Source organism: Colias croceus, chromosome 15 (genome assembly GCF_905220415.1).
Source record: "Colias croceus chromosome 15, ilColCroc2.1".
NCBI classification, from domain to species: domain Eukaryota; kingdom Metazoa; phylum Arthropoda; class Insecta; order Lepidoptera; family Pieridae; genus Colias; species Colias croceus.
This window is the reverse complement of record NC_059551.1, coordinates 4,987,205-5,005,559: the sequence shown is the minus strand read 5'-3', so window position 1 is coordinate 5,005,559 and position 18,355 is coordinate 4,987,205. Positions and strand designations below refer to the sequence as shown.

At 31.2% G+C, this 18,355-nt stretch overlaps 1 protein-coding gene across 1 annotated transcript in view; it reads left to right on the top strand.

Annotated features, from left to right (window-relative positions):
- The window catches only part of LOC123697698 (synaptotagmin-15-like), a 70,055-nt gene extending 61,374 nt beyond the window's left edge, over window positions 1-8,681 (top strand). Inside the window, exons 9-12 of the mRNA XM_045644229.1 lie at window positions 732-899; window positions 1,940-2,047; window positions 3,471-3,684; window positions 8,233-8,681. Of these exons, the coding sequence (XP_045500185.1) occupies window positions 732-899; window positions 1,940-2,047; window positions 3,471-3,684; window positions 8,233-8,360 (618 nt within the window). The 3' untranslated portion in view covers window positions 8,361-8,681. The remainder of the gene's footprint in view (window positions 1-731; window positions 900-1,939; window positions 2,048-3,470; window positions 3,685-8,232) is intronic.
- The last annotated feature ends 9,674 nt before the right edge of the window (window positions 8,682-18,355 follow it).

Below are 18,355 nucleotides of genomic sequence, written 5' to 3'. Positions count from 1 at the left end.
TTAAAATAGAATATGTGGTAGAAGTTTGCTTATTCATTATCGATTATGTACTTAAAATTACAGTCAATAATTTCGTAAACCTATTTCAATTTTCATTTAGTTTTCTATCTTCATTCATTACTAATTCTTATGGAAAATTCCCAATTTTATCATAAGAGTTAATTGTAAACTACAGAATAAATCTGCAATACAATTTCTTCCGTTTTTCAAGCAGTAAATTGATAAAATTTAGTTCGACCCACCCACGTAGTCTCACCCACACTATACAGTCTGAATCTTTGATCTGTCTATTGCAAATTATTATTTTCTAACCATTTCCTTTTTCGTCGAGACGTATTTGTTGATTGTTTATTTTCCATTTGCAGATAGATTTCAGTGCCTTAATTGTTCCGGCGGTGGGCATTTCTTTTTATAGATATTACAATGTTCATAAAAATGATTTAAAAAAATGTAAAGTGACACTTGTCTCCCTCAATTTATTATGTGCATAAGTCCTTCTCAATCACACTTGTAATATTGTTCCAATCAATATCCTTGTGGCAAATCAGTATTTAGGTACTTACTACATTTGGCAAAATTTGATGTATACTATATACTAGCGGTGCCCCGCAGCTTTACCCGCATTGCTTCGCACCTATTGGACTTAGCGCGATGATATAAAGCGTTCTAGCAAACAAACAAACTCTTCATCTTTATAACATTAATATAGATTTACCATTATTTTGTTCTAGATACCACCAGGTAAACTAGAGAGTCTTACACTAAAACTATCAGTATTAGACACTGGTCGTGTGGGGAGGAATAAACCCTTGATTGGTCATGTTATACTTCCATTGAGCGAGCTTGAAGGTGTGGCGCCTGATGAGGAACCGCAGTTGTACAAAATGGATATTGAAAAGGTAATGTTTTATTAATGTAAGTATTGTTATATTATTTGTATATGTTACAGTCAAAACCCTTAACCAGTCAAAAACCTTATAAATTTTAAATAATATACAAATATGCAGTAAATAAAGCTAGTAGCTGTCGCAATCAAGTATTTCTTAAAGGTTATAATTTGTTATATTTGTCTCTTAAGTTTATTCGAGAAGCATTTATTTTTAAGTACCTTATAACACAGTGGTTGAAAATTTTTGACATTAAACTATTTTATTCAAGCCTCTCTGTTCTGAACAAATTAGAAATTATACTCAAATTAACTTGTATTATTCAGTTCATTGTTTCTTAACTCAATTAATTAAATTGATGTAAAGCGCCGCAAAACAACTTTCAATGTTTTACGTGTAACATTATACTTTAAAATAAATTTATTGTGAAGCCATGAAATAACTTTTGCGTGCAGTTTATATCAATTTTCCCACAAATCACGAGCAGAACCGAGGTAAAATACGCGAAGTTATTGGCGGTAGTTTCACAATAGTTTTTGTTACGAGTTCGTACAAAAAGTTAGATGCATACTACATTATTCACTTGTTGTTTCAGCTTTATTTATTTGCTTACGAGTTTTGAATATTTAAGTAAAACAAATATAACAAATTTCTCTACACTCGATTAAATTAATATGAGTGCAGAATAATTTCAATCTGCCAAATTTATGTTGATATTTAAATAAACTCTATTACAAAGTCAAAGAGGTTAGAATTTATAGTTGGTTACTTATAAAGAAAAAGGTCCATGAACGTTATGTTTTTAAAGCATTTAAAAAACTATTTGCTCTTAAAGTAATATGCGTTTTTATAACTTGCGATTAACTATTTCATATCCCTTCATTCATAATTTAGTTTAAGAATATCATAAGATAATTAAGGAACCTTTTATAAAATTAAAATTGACAACACTCAAAAGCAAAAATACTTTCTTTAGGAAAAAATATTCTCTATTCATACCACAATTTCCGCATAATACAGAAAACATAAAGCGTTAATATTTAATTACTTAGGAGATACAAGAGCCGACGTCCGACCTGGGCGAGGTGCAAGTCTCTCTGCTATATAATGAAAACCTTCATCGCCTAACCGTCACCGTGATAGAAGCAAGAGGGCTTAAGGTAATTTAATTTTATGTTCCAAGCTCCGTTTATTACAGACATTGTTCTAAGACTTTTAAAATTTCCTTTACAAATAGTTTGCTAGCTATCTGAGCATAATATCAAATATCTTTGTAACTATCTTAGACTTGAAATCGATAATGAACGGGTATTACTCAAAATATACAGGGTACCACTATTGGTATACTAACCTCAAAGGAGGTTATAATTTTCCAGACGCATATTTTTTTCAAATAGGTGAATTCTTAAAACTCTATGTGTAGTACATATGGTGTACTCCCATAACAAGCAACCCGCCCAACTTTGCCACCATCACGTGAGCTATAGTTTAAGATTATGTTTTCATAGACGAAATGCTCACATTAGCGAAGCGGTATATATGCTGGCTGTGCGAAGCTAGAGAAGAAAAATGGCAAAGCAAAATTTTTTTGACTTAATTTTATTGTTTAAGTATTCCGTGTTCAGTGTATGCAAAACTGAAAGTCCCTTCGCGCTTAGTATACCAATAGTGGCACACCCTGTATATCAGACGATGTTACATTTAGCTTGTTACAAATTGTTTAAACATTTTTTCTCGTTAAATCCTTACAATTTAGGTCTGTGTTGTCTCATAATTTATTCACTTTGTACAATCAAATGGGAATCCATTGTGCCTTGGTAAACATTGTTTTATGGACGTATCCACTACCAACTAGCGAAATGTCAACAGACTACATTGATAAAGGTGTAACCGTGAATTCATTTATATTGTGGTCTTGGTTGTATTTATATCTAAAATATTGTACCAATCGCTGATGGCTTACCGGTAAAATATTATTATTTACTCTGTTCATATTTTACGTTTTGTTATTAGTTTTTCTAATCTCTCCCAATATTTAAAATATCGATTCACTCATTACAGTATATTGTTATACTTCTGATTCTTGATTTCTTGATAAATTCTCTAACGTATTTATATAACTCTTAGCTCAACTCAATTTAGGTGTCACCGTGAGATCGTTAGTGTAGGTATACTTACCAAAATTTCATCAAAAGCCTTTAGATGTATCTAAAACTTTCTTGTAAAAAGTCTCAGTATTAACTAAACCCTTATTTTTTATTGCTAATCTCTATGATCGTAAAAGTATTTTTAATACCTGGATCCTCCTTTTTTCCACTAAAATATTTACTACTGTATCAAAAACTCTAAATTACGGTATGAATTATTATCTGAACTCATTTCTACTTAAATCTTTACAACGGTTTTACTCGACCAAAATGTCTAAAAAGATGAATAAAGATATGGTTTCATGATTTGTCCCATTAGTTTGACCTATTAGTTATTGGAGAGATTAATAATTTGTCCTCTTTAGATATTCCTAAACATTTCCCCTTATTTTTCCTAAATTACGACCAAAATCATAATGCTATCGAAACCCTCTAGCTGGACCCCACAAGCAAACGCGAAATGGTAGCCCGAGTTACCCAAGAGCGGGCGTGTCGAGGTGTTAGAGCAAGACGCACAGCCGCAGTGGAAGTTTCCGAAGAGGGAACTGCTCTAGTGTCAGAATGCTTCCACTTTCGACTGCGAGCTGATGAACTGCACACTACAAGTGTTACTGTTCAAGCGCTACAACCACACTCCGTGTATGCCAAAGGTATGAATAGTTTAGTTGCTTTAGGTTTCTTTTAGAAAGATGTTAAGCCGCTGTGGAAGTGTTTGAAAAAGGAACTGCTCTAGTGTCAGAATGCTTCCACTTTCGACTGCAAGCTAATGAACTGCACACCACTATTGTTACCGTGCAGGCGTTTCAACCACACTCCGTGTATGCCAAAGGTATGAACAATAATAAAGGCTTTCTATAGGGTTTCCTTTAGAGTGTCGAAGCAGGAACTACTTTAGTGTCAGAATGCTTCCACTTTCGACTGCGAGCTGATGAACTGCACACTACAAGTGTTACTGTTCAAGCCCTACAACCACACTCCGTGTATGCCAAAGGTAAGGATTACTGAGCAAAGTTGTGAACTGTTTAGTTCTTTAGGGATTTCTTTAGTGAGACGCACAGCCGCTGTGGAAGTGTCAGAAGAGGGAACTGCTCTAGCGTCAGAATGCTTCCATTTTTCGTGTATGCCAAAGGTATGAACTGTTAGGTTTTTATATGGTTTCCTAAAGGAAAGTGTTGCTGCTCTTTAGAGAGACGCACAGCCGCTATAGAAATATCAGAAGAGGGAACTGCTCTAGTGTCAGAATGCTTCCATTTCCAAGTACAGCGGACAAGCTAGTATCGTGTTTTTACTTTTTAGTCACCCATATGTAGGGCTACGTCGCTAGTGCTGAAAAGATAATTAGTTAATAAACCTTTTCATATTCACTTAATGTCTAAAGAAACTACGCTAATTGTTTTATTGTTGTATTCATTGTTCACATTAATTTAGCACTAGCTGATCAACATGAGTGGAAAAAATGTTGCTATGTAGCAAATTTATTTAAATGCTGTCACTTCTGACAAGAACTTTTCAACAATCATTATCAATTCTGCAATTGACAGCGTTGCCAGAAACATGTTTTCAGCGACATTGTTGCGAAACAAATATTTATTCTGAATACGGGGTTTAAATGAATTCCTTTAGGAGGGCTCGTTCTATTTTAGTTACTGTATTAAGATCTAGGAATGTCTTGTTTGCTGGTATCTAGACGCATTCCGCTCACGCCACCCCATGAGGATAGAGATAGCAAACCACCTTGCTGTTCTAAGTTTCTTCAAGTTTTTACTTATAATAAAGTTTATAAAGTGTCTCATATAAATAACTTGTGTGCTGACCTCACTAAGTTAAATGTGTTTATCAAAATTGTTGACACAATTGTGAATATAAATTCATACACCTAACCAAATACAGTATAAACCTAACATATATTTTAATTTGTAAGTTGTAACCCATACATACAAGTTTACTAGCGATACAATTCAGGAACATAGTGAGAATGTATGTTCATACTATGACAGCGATAAAATAGACTATTGTATTGAAGATCTGAACAATATAACGTGGCTATTAATTCATAGACGGTGACAGCTTGCCACCAGCTTGCCTATACTTATAAATTGCTATAGAACATTCATCAAGATGTTCATTTAAATATAATATAACTCGTAGCAGTTTATATTTCTTACAAAATTATTAAATTTTATTGTACAAGCATTTAAGTAAGTTTCCCATTAGTTAGTAGTTAATTAAGTATTTGATCAACCGTTTGGCATTAGACCGAAAATTGAGTCGTCCTTTTAATATAGTGCTTAAAGTAATATTGCTTGAATGGGCCTACCTTAATTTAATTGACCCACATTGGAACCTTAAAATATATCTAAATAAAAATAAAATGTTGTGTGGTTTTATGAAACCACGGTAAAAGTGAAACTGTTTTTTACACTATAGACATTTAACTAAAAATTATCGTATTTGTACGATAATTATCGTACGTATCGTTCGTCACGCGACATGCGCTACACAGACCAAAAAGTGAGACGATGTAATAAAAGTTTCACTTTAAAAACGCAATATAGCGTGAAATACAAAGGAATACTTTTAAATAGGATAGGTAAAATATATTATACAAAATAAACATTGATGTTGGGAAAATTGTTATGTAACATATATTTCGATACTCAAAACATGTACTAATTCCTAGATCATAATATCGACATAACAATATGAGAACTAAAATCTCCATACATACCACAACAATAATAGTAAAGGACTAATTGTATCAGATTCTAATTAATTGAAATACAAAGTGATTGAGCGGTAATTGTTATCTATTGCTTATGTATATTGAAATATGCGGTGTGGAATGAAATTACTGAAGTAAGTGCTTCTACACAAATTGCATACTAAATTGGCTATTTACAGTACAGGCTAATGACTTGCGGTGTTCTCGATTTTCTATAAATACAGTGTTTATGTGGAGTTATTGTTCTATTATAAGTATTGTCATGAAAATATTAAAACTTATCTTTAAGTTATTATTTTAATAAGTTTTGTTTTTAATACAAACGAATAACGATGATAGATATTTTACAAATTATATGTTTGTGTAAATTGTATAGTTTATAATGAAGTTTGGTGTGCAGAATAAAACATAAATTAAAATAAAAGCAAGGCTTCATTGAACTATTGTTCAACAGGTTTGGTTCAACAAGTGTCCCCAATACTCACAATGTACTTCACTTAATCGTACTAAACAGATAAAAGAATTTATACGAAAATCTGGAATTCGTTTGTAGAGTAATTAATAATTATTATAATGAATAATAAATTATAAATTTTTCAATCAGGCTATTTGCAACATGACCTATTTTGATTTTCATCTATAATAAATTTATAAACAGACACTTATTACCAGTATAATACAAAAAAATCAATCCATCTTTGATTATTTCTTGCAATACTCAATCACAACTTTATCTGAAATTTTCATATTCGGAAATCTGAAATATTGACTCTATTTTACAAGCACAGTTTACAAGCATATAGTCACAGTGCATTCAGATTCGGTACATGTAAATGTCAAAGTTGAACTTCTCAACTATCCACTTGTAATTTAAATGTCAATCTATATGACGCAATATTCCCCTCTGTGATTCCCCTACATTATATTATGTAGGTTTCATTGGAATCGCATTTTGTTCTAAAGTTGTCCAATTTGTCCATCTGATAACGTCAGTTTAATTGAACGTCACGTAGATATGAATAAACCAACTACAGCAAACTCTCAGAGATATGATTCAGTACTATTGTACTGCAGCAATATTCGAGTATTCCTAGAAAATCTGCTTTGTCGTTCATGACTGTTCAACATTGTGCAATCATGTCACGTCGCTGGGTCCTACACAATCAGAATCTGAATTATAAGCTGGGTTGGAGATTTTTGTATGGGATTGAATGAAACAATGAACTCTGATTTTAGGTTTTTATTTGAAAAGGTAAATTGTTACGAAAGTTAAACTCGATTTTTTATGGTTTCCGTTTATATCCTCAATAATTTATATTTTTCATAAATATTACTAGCAAGTATATAAGGAAATATTGTATCTGTAAATGCATTATGCTAATAATTTATTATACTAATCGTTTACACACATGAGTGAACGTATTTATTGAATAACTTGAAACATACAAACAATGCGATATAACGTTATATTTGTATAAAGCTGTGTAATATCTGATCACTGATTATATTAATTAACTAGCTTCCGCCCGCGACTCCGTCCGCGCGGATGTCGGTCTTCGCGTGGATGGTTAATTTCTCCATTTTGAGTACCTAACTCTGACAATGACATCTTATAAATATCTATTGGACCCAAATACGGCTAGGCTTATAATAATACGCAACATGTGTTCGCGGTTCTACAGAACAACGTCTATGGATAAAACTGAAAAATTAAGATAAATTTTTTTCTACGTATTTTTCCAGGATAAAAAGTATCCTATTTTACGCCCAGGATAGTAAGGTATAATTATACCAAGTTTCATCGAAATCGAACCGTTAGTTTTCACGTGATGCCTTCACATACAGACAGACAGACAGACAGACAAAAATTTTTTTAATCACATATTTGGGTTTGGTATCGATCCAGTAACACCCCCTGGTATTTATTTTTTCAATATTTTCAATGTACAGAATTGACCCTTCTACAGATTTATTATATGTATAGATTATAATATTATTTGTACAAGTCCTCCCACGTTTATTCGATTCTACTTTTACAAAGTAATAAAAGAATTTCTCTATATAGGTACCTTTGATTAAAAAGTAAACTATGTTTTTATTTAGGAACAGATCGTTTTTTATAGCTTTTTAAGTATCTTTTTAGATTTGGAGTTGAACATTGATTGATTTATATTAAATTATCATGGATTAAAATAAAACGACTTCCAAAATCACGTTGTTAGGGGAAACATTATCAATTTCTACATTGGTTAAAATACCAATGTAGAAATTCACAAGTAGCCAACATTCCTTTGCGTGATGTACACGGTTACAACAAAAAAGTTAAAATGAATATGAATATTATGTTTTGTACAATTTTTGCAAAACATGTGTGGCATTTAGTTTCCTTGGCGTAGTCCAAAAAAAGTTCCAGAACTTCATATATCGATATTTTATCACTATATTCTTCAGTAGTAACAACAAAGTTCCCTTTCAGATCGTCTGCTGGGTAAGTTCGTGTTAGGCTCGTACATGTTCGCTCGGGGCCGCGCGCTGCAGCACTGGAACTCGGCGATTGGCAGCCCCATGGAACAGGTCAAACAGTGGCACCCGCTGACTAACTGAATAATATGACTATGGACAACCGATTGTAGATACGCAATTGTGGATAACTCTACTTGCTATGTTTGTTTTGGGTAGAAAAGTTGTTAGCGCTGTATAATTTGGTTATGATACTCTATAGTTTTAAAAACATTTTTGAAGTGAAACTTCTTGGCGCGTTGAGAGAAATATTTCAAGGTCGCGTCATGGTAATACCGTGACGTCATAGATTAAAGTGACGATTCTTTGAATCTTTGAATCTTGCCGAAGAAGTTTCACTTCTGACACGTATGCTCGGCACACAGTCACGCTCTTTCTTTTAAACTTTTTTTTAAGTAAGTAGTTATGTATAATATTATATTATAATGTATAATATGTATTCTTTTAATGTTCAGAGATTACAAAGAAATAAATTATTACAATTCTTTATAGACGTAAACTTTTAGCAATTGCCTATATGCACTAAGTTTCGCAATTTGTAAATAGAGTTATCCATTTTTTGTAAACTTTGCTGTAACAAATGACTTTCACAACTACCATTTCTACTATGAAAATGACTACATTTCATATTTGATAAGCTAATATACCTATTTTTAAACTTCGCCATAAAGATTTCTTTAATAAATCTCTTCTTTTACGACGTTGTATAGTGAGCTATTCAACGAAATAGACTCTTCTAAGCTTTTTAAGCTTTGCTGAAAAAGGACTTTTATATCACAATTTATTAATTACTTAAAAGTATTATGGAATATTTGTTATAGCAAAGTAAAACGCATTATGTGAATATTTAATATTAGTAATGTCTCGTATAATAAAAAATCCTATATTATTGTAACACCAAATTAATCAAAATACATAATATTGTAACATTTTCAATTTTACCTTGTCCGCCTGTCGCTATAGTCTTGTAACAGTTATTTTTCTTTAGTTCCATGTTTTTGGCAATTTTGAGAATCATTATCATATATTTCTATGAATTAAATATTTATATTTTTATACAGTAGATTGTTTATTAAAAGAAACTTAATTTCTCTTTAAAAGCTTTTTTCTTGTAGTTTTGTTACTTCGTTTTAATTATATTATAGTATTAAGCAGAATTAGTTAGTTTTCAAGTTAAAATGTATATTCTACTTCCAAATAAATATATTTTATAACATAATCACAACATTAAAGATATAAAAAATAAACTTTATCGTTTTAAGAGATATTCAACATATGTATGTGTAGTAAATATATTATGGATTATATCATTGTGCAACCAGAATCAAAGAAATCAATTATATTTCGCCAAATTGGTGGTAATATTGGTCTATTATTTCTACCATCCCTTAGCTATAAGATGAAAGGTTTTAGGATTCATTGGAACACATTAATGTGTTTAAAAAAGTATTTAGATTCAGGAGATCCATTGCTGTAAAGTTTTAGAAATAATGGCTTGTTTCCAATATCTATAAATATAGAGTAAACTGAATACAAAGCATCAAAACAAGGCCTTCCATAAACTACAATGAAATAGGGGTAAGTGAGAAACATCACATAATATACCTACTGGCTAACCTAGTGCAAAATTACTGACTATACTCCGTGCACATACATCATTATTAGCCTAATAGTTTCCATTATATCAACGTATCGTATGAAATGTGTGCATTTAACGTTACAAAGTTTCTTATCAAACTATTATGAACTTTTTATTTCTCTAGGTAAGAGATTTATTTATACTTTTACGCTACAACGTACCTTAGGTATAAACTTTGATTATAATATAATCAAAGGGTATAAAATAAAATGTGGGGTTTCCTTAAAAATATAGGTAAGTTTACGCTTTTACTTAAAAAATAATCTAATTTAGTGACTGAAACTTTCTTCTCCAACTTTTTAATATCGAAAACGAACTGTGTTTTACAAACGTAGGAAAAGCGTAAAGCCGTAAACCTATTAGGTACTTGGATTGAGAATTCTGGCTACATATTAGACTTAATTACACCAACAAATACGAACGTATAAGAATGCCGTAGAGCCTTTGTTTTGCCCATCTATTTTAACTAGCAGAGAGAATGTGAGAGAATGGCCATTATCGCAACAGGTCTGAACGAGATTAGATGCGCCATATTGTTCATTAACATGAATTAAACCCCGCAACATCATTCATGTAAATTGCTTCGTTTGAGTGCAGCGCCCACTCCACTGTGCATGTATGCAAATACAATTAGTCCAAATTTTGTCACTATTCACGACATTTTAATTGAAGCGTTGACATTCATAGTAGGTGGTATATCTTCATATTTTGTCGAAACAAAAATACCTATTATAAAGATTCATGGTACGCTTTTAACATTTCTCTTAGAGGGTCGAGGTATAAAAATATTATAATATAACTTTGTTAAAGTACATTTTCTGCGTAGGTTTCATTTTATGCGTCCCTCGCTTTAGAACAAAGTATTTTAATACATTTTAAAAACTCATTCAAGACGGAAAATAAAAACATTGGGTACTAAATGTCATTTTAATGCAATAAACCCTGATGTCCTAGTAGTGCTCCACTGAGTCTCGACAGTAATGAAGATTTGCAGCCTCAAAGAAAATCCTACAAAACATCTACCTTCGTATTTATTTACACCTACTTAAAGAGCTTTACTAAGAGTAGACATCGAGGTTGATTAAATGATTTAGTCTGGGCTTAATAAATTAATTATTTCTCAACTTCGCTCTTTTAAATTAATTTTGTTTTAATAGATACCGATTTAAAGATGGACAGTTAATTGTTGGATAGAAAATTTAAGAAATTTTCTTATGGTTACCAGGATATCATTAGGTAACATAAACATGGATAATAAGAAAACGTTTGACAATTAATTTACGGTGTCTAGTAGTCTAGTCTGGTTTTTGTTTTTTAACGTCACGATGTTAGGTGGTAAATGTTAAAAATATGTATTGACGTTTCAAAAGTGCTTCTCGAAGAAGTCCAATTGAATAAATAAATGTTTGAATTTGAGTTTGAGTTTGAGTTTGATGTACAAACAACGTCGAGTACCTACTACACTTACAATTATTATTAGAAATAATGAAATTATTTTAAAGTAGATATAATATACTATACATATGCTCTGAAAATAAACAATTTATTTAATACGCACCAGCTAATCGTCCAATTATTATCTTACAAGTACTGGACACTAATTTATAGCACAAATGATTTATTTGCAAAGGAAAAAATAATGTTATGAATTTAATATTAATTGAATAAAGTAACTTAAAGTTCTGCTCATTAATTACCGTAAAATTGCTTAAGGACTTAAGACAGGATTAGATTTCTCTTTGGAAAATAGATCAGAATTATCTTTTACAGAAAATTATATCTTATAAAACATTTTCAGTATTAATTTCAGAATTGTAAACCCTTGTTATCAGGGGACAGATTTTTTGATAGGACAGTCGTTTCAGCCATTTGATACGATAGTAAAATTAATAAACCAAGATGATAAAATACTACTAATATTAAAAATGCGAAAGTTTCTGCCGATGGATGGATGGATGTTTGTTATTCTTTTACGAAAAACTACAGAACCGATTACATTAAAATTTGGTATGTAGGTAGCTGAAGACCCAGAATAAGACATAGGCTACCTTTTAAAAGGGAAAACCCACACCAACCCACAGGAACGGGATCTATGCGGGTTTTTCTTTGAAAACGCGGGCGAAGCTACAGGAGGAAATCTAGTACATAAATATATCCAACATGTTGACCTACATAATATAGGTGTGTATAAAAATGTTTAATAAGTAGGAAGTGTAATAATACAGGTTATTTGACCTTATCCCCATGACTATAAACCGACTTCGTGGGCGGAAGCGTCGTCTACCGTAAAACAGATCGTAAATTTGAGTTATTAACGGGGGGGTGGTTAGACATTAAATTGTAACCTCATTCAAAAACCTGTATATATGTGTATCTTTGTATTATAATTAATAATTGAAGGATATCTCTTTATTTTTTCATTCACACAATTTAGTGATAAAAAACAAAAGTGACAACATTTAGTGATAAATGTTACAAAAAATTTAAGACAATAGCAAAAATATCATTTACTCATTCCCTTCTTTTATTCTCAGTTCTTTATTAAAAATCCACTTTCGAGTACAAGTCAGAAAAACAGCAACTACAAATATTTGTATAGAGCACATAGTTAACTTTAAAACAGTACCCCAAGCGGATTGGCCAATTTAACACCTCACTTAGGGATCATACACCCAAGTCTTTATTCGGGGCACGAAATGGGCTACTGTCTATTAGAATTTATCGTTCCACAGAGTCACAGATTATCGTTAGAGTAAAGCAATTCGTTAGACACTCGATTGCTTCCCGCCTATCATCAAGTGATCTATTTACAACTTAACTGCTTTCGCCTTTACGCTGTAGTATATTGTAATGGAGTACTTTTGTTAAGCTGTTTGAGATTTTACTGTGGTCCTAATTGGGAAGTAATCATAACAATTAAAATTAGATTTCATGACATTGTGTTTACATTCTAAAATGTATAGTTTAAATATAATATAATTAATGTAAGAGCACATATTTTTCAAGTGAAACATAATAAAATATTCTATAATGTTCACTATATTACCAAAGAATAAAAGCTACAGACCATATAATAAAATCAATAGGCGGTTTTATCGCTATTGTCGATCTCTGGAGAAAGATAAAAAATAAAAGATCAATAATTATAATTTATGCCATAAGGATTTTTGAACCAACCAATAAAGTAAGAAGCAAACACGACTACATTTCGGACACATAAATCAGACCGTCTGGTTTTGTGCATAATATACTGATTAGACAGACAAATTGATCTTAAATGTTATAAACATCAGCTTTTATTTACTCTACTTTAATTTTTTTCATAAATCATAAAAAGGCATCGAAACAGCAAAGCCAATAACATGATGAAGAAATGAACTTCAATGGAAATTGAAATAAATATTCAATTTAATTCTTAAAACAAGATATTTTGAAGTTGTAAGAAGCTCAAAAGTTCTAAGACTTGATTAATTATTAAATCCGTGTTACTTTAGGTCTACACTCAGCCCTGTGAAATACACGTGCGAAGAATGTCTGATTCGGATAAAATGAATTAAATTTATTTTATTTTATTTATTTTAAATTTTTAACATAATCTTCTGAATTGGAACGAAAAGTAAAATACATTTTATACGAATGTAATTTATGTCCAGTTATTATGAACTTGTATCTTTTAGATTTTGAATTTTTTTTTATCAATAAGTAAATCAGTCTTATATCTTTTTACGTAGGTAAATCATGACGATAAAATACTGAATAAACGGAACAAATTACACAAAATAATAAAAATAGATCGTCTACATTAGCTCTACGAGATCCATCGCTACGGATCTTTGTAGCGCATCACGGACGGTTACGGACTAAACATTGTTTTATATTTAAGTTATTAAAATGAAATACATTAATGGTCATTGTGTATTGCTAAATGAGACGTAAAATTAAAAATAATTTATAATAATGTTGGTATTACAATAAGCTTATATTATTTTATTTACAAATAAAATGGTTACAAAGAACAGGAATTTTATAAAAAGCTTTATAAATTCACAAAACAAGAACGAATTCTGGTAAATATTTTCTAAAAAATACTTTTCTTGGACCAATTCCTGCGGCCAATTAAAACAATACAAATCGGTCTTGAAAACAATAATTACTAAAAGAATTTTCAAATAAATATTTGGCGGCTTACATGAAAAATAATAATATTAGTTTAATAAAAAAGCCTTTACATTTTTAAAAAAAGTCTCTAGTACATGTCAACAGAATAACATTTTATTTATTTGAGTAAAGTATTTCTAGCGTACACCCACGCACACTATTTACCTAGTGAAAAATGTTGTATATATGTGCATGTATCTTTCAATGCAATCGGATAGGTCGAACCCTCCAGATGAATGGCCCTCAATCCTCTTAAACGACCAACGACGAGTTTCTCTTTGACAGGTATACAATAGAATATTCTAGAACTAAATCGTACACAAATTTCATAGCAGGCTCATGTATTGTTTGCAAAATATTCAAGCAGTTGATTTCCTGCATTCGACGGATGGTGACCAACTAACATTTGCCAAAAGAAAAGTAATTTAATTTATTTTCATGTAGTTAGTAACCACCTTATAGAATATACAGGGTATAATATAACTTTAGTTGATTTCATACTTAAATTATTCATAGCCTGTAATCTTGAAGTAAGTAAGAAAAAGGTAATTAAATACAAAAAGATTGAATCATCTCCTACTCATTACCGATTGAATTATAATAATAATCAGGCTTTCCAAAATATCAAAATTAGAAGTACCAGGGTGTTGTCAGACTTTTCCTTAAAAATTGTACTGAGTAATTTGAACAAATTCTTAAGTAGGCACTTCATGTATCACGTACAACTTTGATAAATATGAGTTACCTCCAGTTTGTAAGCCTAAAAACAAACACGACCTTTTCTCATTTGTTTTAAGAAGGTCGACATTTCACTGTTTATTCGGTGCAAATAACACAATTTTATATAAACCTAAATTGCCTGTTCTAATGAGTTTAGATGTAAACTCATAGCCGTGTTTCGAATCGTAATCGTTTTTCTTACAGACACTCAGACACCATTAAAAAGTTTATTTGCTCAATTTAAAAGATATAGACACTCGTAAAATAAAGTAATCCAGACAATTGAGGCCAATTGCTCCTATTTGTTGCGTATAATCTCTGCAAATGTACAATCAATTGATACTACTATTTTTTTACCAATCTTCTTTTAAGGAAGCCAATTCAATACACGCTTACTAAAATTAAAATCAATACATAGGTTTTAGTTAATCCTTTTAATATTATAAACGAGAAAGTTTGTAAGTATAGATGCAAATATTATGTACTATTGAGCCGATTGCAATGAAATTTGGTATATATATAGATTGTAGCTGAAGACCCAGAATAAGACACAGGAATATGCAAGTTTTTCTGTGAAAACGTGGTCGAAACCGCGGGCGGAAATCTATTTTTAAATAATACAAGCTAATAAAATATAATAATTCAAATGACAAAAAATAAGAAAGACCATGATTTATATTGTTATTTTTTGTGGCATTTGAAACTTACGAAAATATCTTTACGGCTACAAATCTCTACTATTACATTTTACTTTAAGGTACATAGTACTTTGTTCAAAGCTCGTAAATCTCAAATACCGTTGTACAATTAATAGGCTTAGCTCGGTTAATCATACTCTAATTAACCACTTGTTACAATTCATGTTCGAGGGGAATAACCAAGAATAATTATCACTAAATAAACATGTATTTGCTTGTGCAAATTGATGTTTACAATTAACCCTTAGCTGGTATCGCCTTTTTTGGCAACACTACTGGTATCGTGGGTCAAATTCTACCCATACCAAACAATCTGTTGTAGAACGCAGATTTTTTATTATTTGTATAAAATATGGTTAGATAAGAAATAAAAAAAATATTTTTTTACAAAATTAACTTTATTTAATTTTAGAATATATAAAAAATATCATGTTTTACACGGATTTGTAATTAACCTTATTTTATGGCACTTTTTGGTTAGTGTGAACTTAAAATATAAAAAAAAAATAGAAATGTTAGAAAAACTTTAACTAAAATATATTTATGGCACTTCTCATATCTTTATTATAACAAAAAAATAAATTGCTTCTGAAATCAGCATAAAATAAAAAAAATGACAACCAAAACCAAAATGACTTCTACCATCAAATATCATCCTCATCTTCTTCACTCTCATCTCTCGTATTTTCGTTCCACGTATATTTTCTATTATTCTCGTATCTCCTCTTCGTTTTCACTGTCGTCAGAACTTACTCCAAATACACTGTCTTCTGAGCAACTAACAGATTAGGGATTGTCTCGATCGCTGATGATTTCGTCGTCACAAAGTTGGTTTACATTTGGTATTCTTTCATTTTTCAATTCCAAATCATCACTTAAGTCGTCCATCAACTCCTCGATTTGTCTGTTATTCAAAAAGCCCTCCAATGTAGTACAAATAAACAATAAAACAAAAAAGTAAGTAATTACACTCAGTGAAAAAAGTTACTTATTTGGTGTCGTGGGTCGAACGTGACCCAGAAAGCTACATACCTCCGCTCCTAAGATAGTCACGGTGCTGCACATCCACCCCCCGCTGCAGCTAGCGACGCACTGAGAATACCTAGAAGCGCACAGTCGTTGCATAAATAATTAAGGAATTATAACCGAAAATGTGCGCTTCTGGGTCAAATTTGACCCACGATACCTGCTAAGGGTTAAATATTATGTTAACCTTTGTAGTGTATATTTATAGCAAAGGGATGAAAACTAAGAATTAAATGAAATAGAAATGTGAATGGACACACCAATTAGATTTATTTATGATTGATAATTTGATTGGTAGCTAATACTTATTATTATACGTATAAAATATTACAATTTTTTTAATTTAAAGGCCCGCTGAGTGTAAAATTTCACGTCTTGTCATCGCAATACCGTCACGCCATGGAGTAACAGCGACGATTTTGGTATCTTTGAATCTTGCCAAAGAAGTTTCACTTCTGATACGTGCTCGGCCAACTCGTTCTTTTTTTTAAAGCTTATTATAATAGTTAATTTTTCCCTTAGAATATCGTATACATATTTAATCGCTATTATAAAAAGTACAAACTTTCTATAATCATAATTTACTGTGCCTCTAACTATAAATTAAGCGTGATAACAAAATTTAACAAGTATAGCATTTCAGCAAAGAAATTCCTAGAAAATAATGACGTAGTTATCAATTACGTTCCTACTAATTTCGCTAGCTAATGAGGTTCTTGAGTTCTCAAGATAAAACTAAACGTCCGCGTCGGCTTGAGAAAGTTCACAAAGATCTGAATTCAGCGTCGCGAAAAATTGTCTTGACCTTTAGTACTAGCATAAGGCAGTTTTGTTCTAAACAGAATATTATGAGCTTAGAATAAAATTAATATTAATATGTTTATCTATGAATATATCAAAAAACACAAGAAAACATAATATTTGTAGCAACATCTTTGGCAGACAGAGACAGTCCGCCTTTGAAATGTTCATTTTGTTTTCGTACAATTTTTACTTCTATATTATAAGTGTATTCTCTGTATTATACTGTAATAACATTAAAGGGTATAATATAACAAAAAATAGTTTTTCAATTGAATATAAACTCCATTTTTTCCGCGTTGTTTGACACGTGTTTCAACATGGTATTGACGAGACGAAGGGTTGAACGGACATTTTCTTTTTTATTAATACAAAAGGCCCTTTGTTATTATAATGTTTCAGTTGTTTTACTTTTATAACGAGAAAATAACACGAGTTAGCTAAGAAATTTGCCTAGTAAGATATATTCAGGTAAATGAAATAGATAACAATTCCGATTACTGGTCGTCGAACCGCTTTTTATAATATGTCATGTATTTTATAATAATATGCTTGAAATCTGTAGTATGTAATGCAACCAGTAAAATCCTGTAGTTAAGGAGGATCAGATCAGATTATATTTTATAATGTGGCGTTCGCTGGTCCAAATTTGACCTTTTCACTTTATCGACTTTCACCTGCAAATTGCAATGCACTCCGAATCGCAATTTACAGGTATCGCGATGAAAAATATCCAAAGATTGATTACTTTGCGAAAACTGCGATATATTTTTGGTATATATAAATATAGAGAAAATAATCCTTATTAAGTACGTACGAGAAGATGATTCCTTGCATGTGAATCTATGCAAATACGATAATCTAATATATAAAAATCAATGCCACTTTTCGTTGTAATTCCATAACTCGAGAACGGCTGAACCGATTTCGATAATTCTTTTTTTATTATATTCCTTGAAGTACGAGGATGGTTCTTATGTAGAGAAAACGTTAATATGTACCACGGGCGAAGCCGGGGCGGACCGCTAGTATAATAT